Source organism: Budorcas taxicolor, chromosome 17, assembly GCF_023091745.1.
Source record: "Budorcas taxicolor isolate Tak-1 chromosome 17, Takin1.1, whole genome shotgun sequence".
In the NCBI taxonomy this organism is placed as follows: Eukaryota; Metazoa; Chordata; class Mammalia; order Artiodactyla; family Bovidae; genus Budorcas; species Budorcas taxicolor.
The window spans coordinates 64,492,248-64,506,139 of record NC_068926.1 but is presented as its reverse complement, the minus strand read 5'-3'; the positions used below and the strand labels follow the sequence as shown (position 1 = coordinate 64,506,139).

Sequence of the window (13,892 nt, the reverse complement as noted above, 5' to 3'; positions counted from 1 at the left end):
GATGCCAGAGTTGAGAAGATGCAACAGAGACCACGTGAGCTGCCAAACCTAAGATATTTATGATCTTGCCCTTTAAGAAAAAGTTTACGGGGCCCCAGACTCTCTATGCTGGAGAAGGAAATGACACCCCACTCCAGTATCCTTGCCTGGAGAATCCCATGGACAGAGGAGCCTGGCAGGTTACAGTCCAGGCGGTAGCAAAGAGTCGGACACGACTGAAGTGACTTCACTTCACTTCTTCAAACTCTGTAAGATAACCAGTCAGTTGTAGGAAGGCCTTGTGGGGTGTAGCCAGGCTCCCCCTGTGAGGAGGGGGCCACTGGGTGTTAAGGGGAGATGAGCCTCATGCAGAACAGAGAAGGGTCAGGGTGGGCTTCTGGGGTGCATGGCATTGATGTTTAGAGGGGGTATCTGGCAGAGATTTGGGGTGCGGGGGGACCAAATTCTGCAGGCTTGAACTGTGTCATGTGTAGCACTGGGCAAAGTGGTTCCTGGGGCCAGCAGCCTGAACCCCTTGCCCAGCGCCCAAGGATACACCAAGGTGCCCCCTGAAGTAACCTTAATAGCCTGTGCAGGGGGCTTCCTAAGGGCCCTGGGGCTGGGGGAACAGCAAAAGGACCCACTCCCCACCTGAAGGAGGCAGCTTGAAGCATTAACTCAGCCATCACTTGTTCACCACCAAACATTTACTGAGTGTCTGTGCCATCGTGGGCCCTGAGCTGGGCCCCGGAGACCTCTGTGAGCACCTCAAGACCCCGGGGGGAGGCGAGGGAGGCCAGGATGGGGTTAGGCTGTCACTAGACAACAGCTTGTAGGTCCCCAGAGTCCCCTAAGGAACCTGCCCAGCCCCCACAACTCACTGTGGGTTCCCCAAGAGATTCCCCAAATGAGGGGGGACGACAGGAAGTGAACTAAGGAATCCAGTGCCGAGTGCCACCTTCCTGTGCTGTGGCCGTGGAAGGAAAGAAAGGGTCGCGGGCATGGCGGCAGGGACAAACTCTGAGCCCCCCTGGGTGCGTGAGCGTGAGACTCCAGCGGCCGGGGAATGGAGGCATTAGAGGGAGCCCAGGACACACGGGGGCTGGGCAGGGAGCTGGGGGGTCGTCTGCAGCCTCTACTGGGGGTTCTGTTTGCCAGGCCTGCTTCGGTGCCTGGAGCCTGGCTGCTCTCAGTCCTGTGTGTGGCAGCCCGGGTCCCCGCCCTGAAGATTCCTGTCTCCCGGGGGATCCAAGGCAGTCTGACCCGCAGCTTAGAGCCTCGGCATGGGCCCTGGCTCAGCAGCTCGGCAGCTAAGGGAGGAAGCTGCGCAGGGTGAGGTCATCCCCTTCACGGTCCTCCCCCGGCCCTGCCTTCCGGCCCTGGTCCTTGGCCTTGGGCAGGTCCCCGTTGGGCGTGGGAGCGGGCCCCTCGCCCCCCTCGGGCAGCAGAGACGAGATGCAGACCATCTCGCTGGGGGAGTAATCGCGCACGGGGTACAGGTGGTTCTTGCGGGAGAGGCGGATGGCCAGCACCACGGTGCACACGAGGAAGACGGTGGCCACCAGGGCCAGGATGAGGATGGCCAGCAGACACTGCTTCACGGGGCCCGGGTCCAGCAGGCCCTCTGGGGGGATCGGGGCCACAGAGCTCCCAGTGAAGTCATCAGACCAGTCGCCAGCTGCCACAGTGGTGCCCTTGGGAGTATCAGAGGCCACGGGAAGGGCTGTGGTTAGGCCCCTGGTGGTAGCAGGTCTCATGGGCAGGGCCTCCACAGTGGTTGGATCTGTGGGCAGGGCTGGTATGGTAGTGGGCTCCCTGAAAGGGGCTTCTGTGGTGGCTGGTTCCGTGGGCAGAGTCTCTATGATTTTGGGTTCTGTGGACAGGGCCTCTGTGGGCGTGGGTTCTGTGGACAGGGCCTCTGTGGGCACGGGTTCTGTGGACAGGGCCTCTGTGGGCACCGGTTCTGTGGACAGGGCCTCTGTAAGCCTGGGTTCCATGGACGGGGCCTCTGTAAGCCTGGGTTCCGTGGACGGGGCCTCTGTAAGCCTGGGTTCCGTGGACGGGGCCTCTGTAAGCCTGGGTTCCGTGGACGGGGCCTCTGTGGGCGCGGGTTCTGTGGACAGGGCTTCTGTGGCTGCAGCCAGCTCTGTGGACGGATCCTTCATTTTGGGAGGGATTTCAGTGACCAGTTCTCTGGTCAGAGAGACCAGTGTGACCAGTTCTGGGCTCAGTTTCTCAGTGGTTGCCCCTGTGGCATTCAGGACAGCAGAGTCCCTTGTGGACATCTCTAGAATGAATGACTTAGGTGTCGTAGGCCCTGCAGACTCTCTCTGCCCCAGCGTCGCCACCATAGGCAGAAAGTTGGGGACCTTGGTGCTATTGTCAAGCATCTCCGGAGGGTCCGTTTGTACTACATAGTCATAGTCTGATTCATCGTCTTCTGGGTGTCCCCCATCATCACCTGGGTATAGGGGGCCTGGGGCCTTCATGGCTTCATTCTTGCTGGTCTCCGCCAGCTGGAGGCTGCTGCGAGGGCCCAGCAGGGCCAGAAGCGGCAGGAGTTGCAGAAGCATGGCACCTGGAGGGGGACATGGACAACGGGACGTCAGGAGAGCTACACCCTGGGCCCACCAAGCACCCTTGACTGTGACCCTGAACAGCCACAGCTGGTAACACATCTGGTCTGGGGCATCCTCAGCCCCCAGCACATGCCTGGTGCACAGATGCCCCTCCACAAATAGCAGCTATTACTACTTACCAGCATCAGTGAATCCATCTGGGGGCGCTCTTCAACTCCCTTGACCCAGTGCACACAAATGTATTAATATTTGCCTCAGACCTCCCTGGTGGTCCAGTGGTTAAGAATTCACCCGCCAGTGCAGGAGACACAGGTTCAATCCCTGGTCTGGGAAGATTCCATGTCGCCACTGGGCAACTAAGCCTGCGCACCACGTCTACTGAACCTGTGCTCCAGAGCCCCTGAGCAACCGCTACGGAGCCCACACTCCACGTCTGCGGAAGCCTGCGAGCCGGAGAGCCGGTGCTCTGTGACGGAAGCCGCCGCCGCAGCGGGAAGCCTGCACATCGCGACTGGAGAGCAGCCCCCCCGACCGCATTCGTCAAAACTAGAGAAAGTCCACGTGCGGCAGCAAAGACCCCGTGCAGTGTGGACAAGACAGTCTACTGAGGCGTGGAAAGATAACGTTAGCTCTTCTACTTACATGAACTTTTATGTCACTTAACTTCTATTTCTGTACACGTTTACAGTGTCTCATGAGCACAGCGGTACCTGTATACAATTTGTAAATATAGCAATGTACCTATCTTGTCCATCGATGGGGCAAGAGTTTGGTGACCACGGGACTACAGGATAAAGATGCTCGCTTGGCCCTCTGAGGCCTCTTGGAGTGTGACGCTGACTCCTCTCTCTGCACCCCTCTGTCCCAGTTCCCCTTATCTTGGCTCCCATCCCACACAACCCTGGCCCGTCCCTCAGACTCTCAGTCTTCCCATCCTTTCTCAATGTGTTGGCTTGATCCAGTTCCCTTTGGGTAGGTCCTCGCTTACATGATGGAGATGACAGCACCTACCTGTAGACTACTGTGAGGATAAAAATGAGGTGATACCTAGAAAGCTCTTAGCGTTTTGCTCCCATCTCCAGCTTCTGCAAATAGCAGCTACTTTGGTTCTTTGGGTAAATCTATCCTGTAAGTCCTCAAGGGCTCAGAGCCATCAACTGCTTTATCTGGGGCCAGGAGAAAAACTCAAATCTGTTGTGAACAGCCTGTCCTCAGGGAGCTGACAGTCATCTCGTTTGCCTGTGGGTAGCAAAAGTGACTGTCTGTCTTCATGTCACCCCTCAGCCTCCCTCCGAACCAGGGAGCCAGAAAGGTCAGTGCCTCTCTCTTTGGCCGTCTGATTGGTCTTTCTTCCTGGCCTTGTGAACACTCATGCCTCCTGGGTTTCTCTCTCTCCCCTTATTCTGCCCCTGGCAGTGGCTGGTATTTGTGGGATTCAAAATCTTGCAGCTGAGAATCCTGTGGTGACCAACACCTGTGTTTTGGGGTGAGATTCCTCGATTCCCTGACATAGTACCCTTCAGCAATATGCAATCTAAGGTACTATGGAAGGGGCCAGGTTGTGGTCCCCAAGATGGACTTTCCCCCCAACCCACCCCATCACACAGAGGCAGCCCAGGGCAGAGGAGGGAACACTGAGCTGCTGTGTAAACTGAGCAGATTGCTTTACCAAGTCTGAGCCTCAGTTTCCTTATCTGTAAGATGGGCAGTATTGTCTCAAAGATGAGAACTGAATGAAATGCTGCAGGAAGGTCCCCTGATGCTGGCATCCAGCAGGGGGCTACGGACAGAGGAGCAGAGCAGATGAGGGGTGCCTCTGACTCAGGAGGGTACGGAGGTGGCGACCTCCCTACCTCCCCACGTCAGGGAAGCTGCAAAGACCTGTGTGAGAGCAGAGACCTCCCTGCCTGTTCGGGATGCAACAGGGAGCACTGGGAAAAGCCAATATCTCCCTTCCTGGGATTAAGCCGACCAGCTCATCCTAGAGTGGAGCAGAGCCTGGATAATTTCCAAAACTTTTCCTTGTTTTTTTTTTTTTCAGTTGAAGTGTAATTGATTTTACAATGTCGGGTTAGTTTCAGGTGTACAACAAGGTGATTCCAGTATACATCTGTCGATACATATATCTATTTTTTCAAAGCATTTTCTCATTGTGCTTTCCTTGTACTTCATGTAATTCAGAGCAGAGAGCAGTTGTTCATCGTTTGTTGAATGTCTGTAACTCACTCATAGACCCTCTGCTTCTAGACTCCCATGTTCGTTAAAATTACGATGGTTCCTAAAATACCAGTCTGATCTTACTTTAAAATAATTTCTTAAACTAAACAATGATATTTGCACCAGACACATCTGGCTGTCACAGATATCCTCATTTTACCGAGGAGGGATGAAGCTCAGAGAAGTAGAGCAACTTGCCCAAACAGCTGCCAAGTCGCGGAGACAAGATTCGAAGCTAGCGAGAGCTCAGGAAGGCTTTGTGGAGAGACCTAGCTGAGAGGGCAGAAGGAGCAAAGGCTTGGAACACAGCTTAGCTTGGTGGGTTTGTGCCTGCCACTGGGGACTCAGTTAGGAGAGGGAGGGCAAAAAAGGAATCAGGAGGACCTTGAAGGCCATAACACCCAGAAAGGTTGGTGCTCTCTGTACTGGGTACTGTGCAGGGCACAAGGCTGAGAGCACAGATTTTGAGGTCCAACAAAAGGATGTTCAAGTCTCAGCTCTGTCCCTTACAAGTGAAATCACCTTGACTCAGATCTTTGCCTTTCTGAGCCTCAGTTTCATCATCTGTAAAATGGGAACAACAAATGCCACCCATCTCATTGGGTTTTGGGGAGAATGCAATGAGATAATGAATTCAAAAATGCCAGCTTGCAGCTCATGCTTAATAAGTGTGTCATACACGTGCGCGCACACACAGTCTTTGCCTCTGCATTTGCCTTTGGGAGGCAGACATTCTTTGCACCTTGGGAAAGAGTATATGGCCTAACCTTGGCCCCACTTTCCTGATGGCAGGGGACTTTAAGAAGAAGCCATGTTTAGGACATATTTCGTAACTATGAGCTTGCGCACTACCCCCACTATCCCCACTTGGGCAGTGCTCGGTTCCTGGAAGGCAGAGCTCTCAGCTACTTCCTGGAAGCAGAAAGGGAGAAGCAAAAGCAGAAGACCCAACCCACTGGCACCTGGGTCAGGGAGGGACCTGAGTGAGTCAGGGAGGTTGGGAGGGTGCCATGGAAGGGGCCAAGTTGTGGTTCCCAAGGTGGGCTCTCCCCCTGCACCCATCCCTTCACACGGAGGCAGCCTGGGGTGGAAGAGAGACCACTGAGCTGCTGTATAACCTAAGCAGATCGTTTTACCAAGTCTGAGCCTCAGTTTCCTCTTCTGTAAGATGGGTAGTATTGTCTCAAAGATGAGAACCGAACGAGATGCTGCAGGAAGGTCCCCTGATGCTGGCATCCAGCAGGGGGCTACGGACAGAGGAACAGAGAAGTGGTGGGGGAGGGCCTTTTGACTCAGGAAGGGTACGGAGGTGGCGACCTCCCGACCTCCCTACCTCCCTATGTTACGGAAGCTGCCAAGATCTATGTGAGAGCAGAGACTTCCCTGCCTGTTAGGGATGCAACAGGGAGCACTGGGAAAAGCCAGTATCTCCCTGCCTGGGCCTAAGCCAACCAGCTCATCCCAAATGTTCCCAGTGTTAGCACTGACCATCCCTCGTCCCCATCAGTCTCAGGCAATCCAGGACCCTGGGACCTACCATACTGTTGGCTTCAAGGGAAAGGTTACCGGGGACACAGCAGCCTGGAGCCAGGCTGCAGCTGGGCAGGCCTCACCCATATGACTGAAACCCACACGGTTCCCAGGGCTCTGTGACTCCAAAGAGCCTCGCGGGTAACAAGGAGAGGAGCAGAGTGCAAGCACCATCTGTGGCAGGTAGAATAATGACTTTCATCCCTGCCTGGACATGTGTACCCTAACGAAGCAACGTGGTATAAACCCCCACTGTGGACGGATCGTTTCACTACCTCATCATCTGGGGGCCCGTTCGTCTATCCCCCCAGCGCTGGCCGCTCTGGTTCCTGTTACACAGATAAGGGAAGGCTGAGGGCAGTGAAGCCATTTCCTTCAGCCCCCACCTTTTGCCTCTTCTCTCCTCTGATGGCAGGAAAATAGTCACTTACCACCGGAGAGGGGTGGGTGGGGCACAGAGAGAGGGGCAGAGAGATGCCACATCCTATTTGTCTTGTCGCTTGCCCGACGGAGGCGGTCAGACACTGCCCGTTTCCTTCCACCCTAAACTGGGGTACTTCTGCCTGAGCCGCACTCAGGCAGTGCAGACTAGAGAGCTGCCGGGGGCCACCCCCACCCCATCCTCACGCTCTGCACAGCTGCTCTGGACCACTCAGGAAAGACGCTCATGGGACTCAAGAAGTTTGGGACCTCCCAGCTGGAATCCTGAATACCAGCATTCAAAAGCTTGAAATCTGAGGATCTGAAGGATGGAACATTTCAGGGTGTGGGTTGAGCAGCCTCAAGAGAGGGGATCCAGTGGAGGCCCAGGCGTCACCCCCCACACACACACACCCCGATATCCCAGCTCAGGTCTGAATCCTGCTGGACTGGACATGTGATCAAGGAGGACACTGTGGGGCCTTCTTAGGACATACACCGCACCCCTCCTCCCCCCCCGGAAATTCTCTGCTTTAGCTCTTCCCTGAAGTACCTAGATAACAGTACCTGATGCACATTTCCTGAGTTGTTTTACAGAGGCTAGCCCTTCTCCCACCAGGCGGATGAACACGTAGCCCCCAGACCTGGCACCTGAGGCTTGATGATGTTAACCTCTGTGATGCTGCCCTGTTACCTAACCATCAACCAATCAGAACTGTGCAACTCTCCTCCTTCCCTCATCTGGCCTTGAAAAATGCTTTGCAGGACTTCCCTGGTGGTCCAGTGGTTAAGATTCTCCTTTCAAAGCAGAGGCTGTGGGTTCAATCCTTGGAGAGCTAAGATCCCACATGCCTTGCAGCCCAAAAAACTAAAAAATAGAAACAGAAGCATGCATTGTAACTAATTCAATAAAAACTTTAAACATGGTGCACACCAAAAAAGATCTTTAAAAAAATAAACGTGCTTTGCAAAGGCTCATAGGGGAGTTCCAGCTTTTTGAGCCCTAGCTGTCCTAGACTCCTTGTCTGTTACCCTGCAGTAAACACTGCCTTTTCCTCCCCAACAACATGGTGTCAGTAGACTGGCTTGACTGCACACGAGACAGCGGACCCCAGTTTTGGTAACAGGCAGGCCCTGGCCCTGCTCAGGATCAAATCCAGTATCAAACCAGATCCAGTCCCACCTCTGTCACATACAAGCTGTGTGACCTTGGGCAACTGAACCCACCTCTCTGAGCCGTGAGTTCCTTATCTGGAATACAAGATTCCAGTAGCGCCTATGCTTTGTGGGGTTGTTACAGGTTGAAGTGAGCTGGTCCAGGTTGAACATTTAGTACCTGGTAGGCGCTCACTAAAGGCCAGCTGCTGTCATCATCATTCTGCATGGAAGGTCATATCCCTGAAAAATCTGCAAGCCTGGGATAGCTGTGACACACTTCTGACCTTGTCAGTCAGAAAGAGCCTGGGCCAGAAGCCCCTGAAGCCTGGGTACCCTACACAGCGTCAGTCTCCTGTGGTTTGTGAATCACATGTACCTAGTGTAGACAACGCCCGGAGCACTGTTCTAAGAGCTATGCATGAATTATTAGCTCACTCAGGCCCCACAGCCTCCTCATATTAACCCCATGTGAAATGTGGGGAAACTGAGGCTCACCTGGTGCTTAGAACCACATGGCCAGTAAGAGAAGGAGCAGGAATTTGAACCTGGGTGGTCTTGCTCCAGAGCCCACCTCATAGTCACAGCTCCGTACCACCTGTGAACCAGGCCTGGACATTCTCTGGAGCCAGAATAAATGCTGCTTCCTCCAAGAAGCCCTCCCAGATTGCCCAGGAATGATTAGTCTGGGTGTTTAAACCTTTTTTAAAAAATGCTTATTTACTTTCAAAACATTCATTCCCATCAGTCCATAAATGCTAAATAGGAACCAGAGACTCTTATGACTCATGCTACATGCCCAGGGCTTAGCAGACAGACAGGTGCTTGGTAGGTGCTGTGGTATTGGTCCCTCGGAGCGCAGGCAGCATGGCCGGCCACCTCCTTCAGACTGCAAGTCTCCAGTGGATGCCCAGTCCCCACAGGCCTGGCACCCTGGGGGCTCATCAAAGGCGTGCTGCAGGAGTGGACACCGAAGTGAGACCTGGGAACAGGCTCGCAGCTGCACAGGACGTGCATTCTGCAGGCTTTTGGCCTCACATGTGCCATCCTGCACTTCCCAACCTTTTCTTATCAGTTACCCCAGTGCTATTAAGACATGACGCACGTGTGCTCAGTTGCTTCAGCTGTGTCCGACTCTGCGGCCCCACGGACTGCAGTCCACTAGGCTCCTCTGTTCATGGGATTCTCCAGGTGAGAATACCGAAGGGGGCAGCCGGGCTTCCCTGGTGGCTCAGACAGTAAAGGATCTGCCTGCAATGCAGGAGACCCCAGTTCCTTCCCTGGGTCAGGAGGATCCCCTGGAGAATTCCACGGACAGAGGAGCTTGGCTGGCTACAATCCATGGGGTCACAAAGAGTCCGACGCGACTGAGTGACTAACATTTTCATTTTTTTTCATACCTGGTGAATGTTATGTGGACCTTTACAGGGACACAAACCATGGTGACATCTAAGGTTTGGTTTTTGCCTTCCTCTCATCCTCCAAAACACCCAGCTCTGGGAACTTCCCCAGTGGTTTTAGTGGTGAAGACTCCAACCCAGTGCAAGCAGCGTGGGTTCAATCCTGGTTGGGGAACTAAGATCCCACAGGCCCCTCCAGTGTGGACAAAAAAAATGGAAAAAAAAGAAACCTCAAGTCTCAACTGTCGTACCCAGATTTGCTGGTCTGGTAACAGAGGAAGTGAGGTCCTTCCACAAATGAATTCACTGAGACCTACACTTGGTTTTAGCTTAAGAACTGACAATTTTCAGAGGCTATCTATAGACAGACAGACGGACCAACACACGAACACACACACACACCAGCCATCCTGTAACAGAAGAACAAGCCTGACTCCACCTTGTCTGCCTTTAAAAGATGGGGGATGTTTCAAATATCTCCAAAAAGAGTATTCTGGGGGTGCATTTTGGGTAAGCGAGTGGTCTGATTACAGCTACGCTGCTGCTGCTGCTAAGTTGCGTCAGTCGTGTCCGACTCTGTGTGACCCCACAGACGGCAGCCCATCAGGCTCCCCGATCCCTGCGATTGTCCAGGCAAGAGCACTGGAGTGGCTTGCCATTTCCTTCTCCAATGCATGAAAGTGAAAAGTGAAAGTGAAGTCGCTCAGTCGTGTCTGACTCTTAGTGACCCCATGGACTGCAGCCTACCAGGCTCCACCGTCCATGGGATTTTCCAGGCAAGAGTACTGGAGTGGGGTGCCATTGCCTTCTCTGGATTACAGCTATGAACCTATGACTAAGAGGAAGAGGACATTGTACTGTAATGGTGTGGGGCCACTGTACCTATTAGAATCTGAGAAACACTGGCCTTTGAATGGCTCTCTAAATTACAATACAATTGTGAAATTAGAGCCATTCTGTGAAGAAGTGGGGAAGAATGATAAAATCCCCTCTGTGCAAACAATTGTATCAGGATGAGAAAAGTCCTACAGTTGTTGCCTTATACAGGCTTTTCAAAGGCTTGAAAAAAAGCCCAAGGGGAAACCTGTGTGACAGGAAGAAAAGGAAACGAAGGAGACGGAAGCCATGCTGCCCCCGACCTGAAGTGCTCCTCTGGCGGAGCTGGCTGTCCCAGCCGCTGCAGCCACTATGCCAACATATCCACTCCCACTGCCCCCTATTCTTCTTGCTCCAGCCCCACTTCCCAACAAGGGAAGGCTCGGGAAGTGGTTGGACTGGTTCCCTCTCCTTAAAGGGATCAGTTATCTTCCTGGGCACTGGAACCTGGTCTGGTGTCACTTTCCAAGACCCAACATGGCACCCAGTTTGGACCGGGAGCCACTCCCAGAGCAGGGCAATTACCCCATAGAGGGCATAAATGAAAAAGGCCAGCTGGCTGGGTTTCTATGGATGCACAGACCCTTCTCAACCTTGGATTTATTTAATTGGACAACCCTCTTTATAGGGAGGATTCTTTCCAAATGACAGAATTGTTTTGCTACCCATTAACCACCCTACTTGAACAGACATACACAGTCTTTTCAATATGATCTTCATAGGCGATGAAAGGAGAAAGGTCACTGATCAGGCCAGGGAAGAAGCATACCAGCTCCACCTGATGGACCCGAATGGTGCACCCAAAGCCTGCTTGGCAGCACCCACAGCTGAACCAGACTGGGAGCCTTAGCCGGGGAGCAATGTCCGTTTTTGCTTGTTTCTGGCCATGCCGCACAGCATGCGGACCTTAGTTCCCGACCAGAGATCAAACCCGGAGCCACAGAAGTGAAACGCTGAGTCCTGACGACGGAGCCCCCAGGGATTCCCAAACCCCTTATTAGAGCTCTACCGTAAGTGCATCTCTGCAGGGCTTCATAAAGGGGTCCCGAAACAAGAGTTTGAAAAAGTTCAAGAAATTCAGCACAAATCAAATGAAGGCCTCTCTAAATCTGGTGGAAGAATTTATCAGACTCTATAAAGATGCAAATCCTGAGGGCCCCGAAAACACTAGAAATGAAGGAAAAGGGAAACTTTATGGGGCGACGTGCCCCAGATATCAGGAGAAAGTTGTAAAAATTAGACGGTGCCTTTAGAATGAACCCTCAGTTGGTAGACATTGCTTTTGAGGTATTCACCAGTAGAGAACCAACACAGACAGAAGAAGACCACGGTGAAATGCTCTTTTTCTAATGCCTGTGTTGGATTCCTGGAAGACAGGAGGCTCTAAGAAAGGTAAGCCAGCACTACGTACGAAACAATGGACTTATTGTAAAGAGAAAGGACACTGGGGAGGAGAAAGCCTGAAATTAAAGAAAAAGAGGGCTAAAGACATGGAAGCAAGCTAAACGTTCACTGACAAATGAATGGATAAAGATGTGGTGCGCACACGTGCATATATATACATACACACATAAAAAGGAATGCATTTGAGTCAGTTCTAATGAGGTGGATGAACCTAGAACCTATTATACAGAGTGAAGTGAGTCAGAAAGAGAAAGATAAATACCATATTCTAAGACATATAAACTGGAGAAGGCAATGGCAACCCACTCCAGTACTCTTGCCAGGAAGGTCCCATGGATGGAGGAGCCTGCAGTAGGCTGCAGTCCACGGGATCGCTAGGAGTTGGACACTACTTCACTTTCACTTTTCACTTTCATGCATCGGAGAAGGAAATGGCAACCCACTCCAGTATTCTTGCCTGGAGAATCCCAGGGACGGGAGAGCCAGGTGGGCTGCTGTCTATGGGGTCACACAGAGTCGGACACGACTGAAGCGACTTAGCAGGAGCAGCAGCAGCAGCAGCAGCAAGACATATATACAGAATCTAGAAAAATGGTCCTGAAGAATTTATTTACAGGGCAGCAATGGAGAAACAGACATAGAGAACAGACTTAGGAACATGGGGAGGGGGAGGAGAGGGTGAGATGTATGGAAAGAGTAACATGGAAACTTACATTACCATATGTAAAATTGATAGCCAACAGGCATTTGCTGTCTGGCTCAGGAAACTCAAACAGGGCCTCTGTATCAACCTAGAGGGGTGGGATGGGGAGGGAGATGGGAGTGAGTTTCAAAAGGGAGGGGATATATGTATACCTATGGCTGATTCAGGTTGAGGTTTGACAGAAACAGCAAAATTCTGTAAAGCAATTATTCTTCAATAAAAAATAAATTACTTAAAAAAAAGACGTGGTGTGTACATGTGTATTGCATACACACATACACAATGGAATACTACTCAGCCATTAAAAAAGAACAAAATAATGCCAGTTGTAACAATATGCATGGACCTAGAGATTATCCTACTAAGTGAAGTAAGCTATATAGAGAAAGAAAAATATATCATTTATTTGTGGAATCTCAAAATAAAAGATACAAAATAACCTTTTTATAAAACAGAAATAGACCTACAGATATAGAAAACAAATCTATGGTTACTAAAGGGAAAGGGGGTTGGGAAGGAATAAGAATATGCAATTAACATTTATATATACTGGTATATATAAAATCAACAACAAGAACCTGCTGTATAGTACAGAGAGCTATACTGAGTATTTTGTAATAACCTATACACGGAAAAGAATCTGGAAAAGGATATAGACAAATATATGCATAACTGAATCACTGTATTATATACTTGAAAACAACACAATGTTGTAAACCAACTATACTTCAATAAAAAAAAGTTTTTAAAGGAGGGCTAGAAGTGGACACGACTGAAGTGACTTAGCAGCAGCAGCAACAGCAGAAGTGGATAGGAAAGGATAGGAGTGGGGTCTATCAGACGGACGGTAGAGAGGGAAGAATGTTCAGGTGATGAATGAGGAGGCCTGAGGCTCCTCAATTCAGATATCCCCACAGGAGCCCTGGGTAAAACTGACGATGAGTAGCAAACTGGTTGATTTTCTGTAGACACGGGGGAAACAAACTCCATAGTAAACCCTCAGTTTAGTTGTTGAAAAGACCCTGATGCTGGGAAAGATTGAGGGCCGGAGGGGAAGGGGACGAGAGAGGATGAGATGGTGGAATGGCATCACCGACTCAATGGACATGAGTTTGAGTAAACTCTGGGAGCTGGTGATGGACAGGGAGGCCTGGCGTGCTGCAGTCCATGGGATCACAAAGAGTTGGACATGACCGAGCAACTGAACTGAACTGAAACCCTCAGTTAGCACAGAGAACCTCCCAGTCTACCTGAGTCACTGGGGTGTCAGGGGAAGTACAGAGATGATCATTTTCACAACCACTGGAAGGCCAACTAGGAAATCTGATATTAAAATATAGTTTCTTGTACATGCCTGAATTCCTTACCCTCATCCTAGGCCAAGATCACCTCTGTAAACTAAATGCGCAAGTGACATTTTCCGACAGGACCACTAGATATCAGAGTCCCACCAAAACCTGCTTTGAAACCTACAGAGGACTCTCCTAGAAAACTCAGAAAAATGGACAAAACTTAGATGATCTTCCTGAGGTCTACAGAAAGGTAAGACCAGAAGTATGGGCCAATGGCATCCCAAGAAAGGCAAATTATCCCCCAATCTGTATTGCCTAACATCAGTGACAGAGCGCT

General features: G+C 51.4%; 1 protein-coding gene across 2 annotated transcripts in view; it reads right to left on the bottom strand.

Annotated features, from left to right (window-relative positions):
- Positions 1–904: 904 nt before the first annotated feature.
- Positions 905–13,892, bottom strand: part of SELPLG (selectin P ligand) — a 29,604-nt gene continuing 16,616 nt past the window's right edge. For both annotated transcript variants that reach the window (XM_052654314.1, XM_052654315.1), the window contains exon 2: positions 905–2,557. In XM_052654314.1, coding sequence (XP_052510274.1) covers positions 1,290–2,557 — 1,268 coding nt within the window. In that variant the 3' untranslated portion in view covers positions 905–1,289. The remainder of the gene's footprint in view (positions 2,558–13,892) is intronic.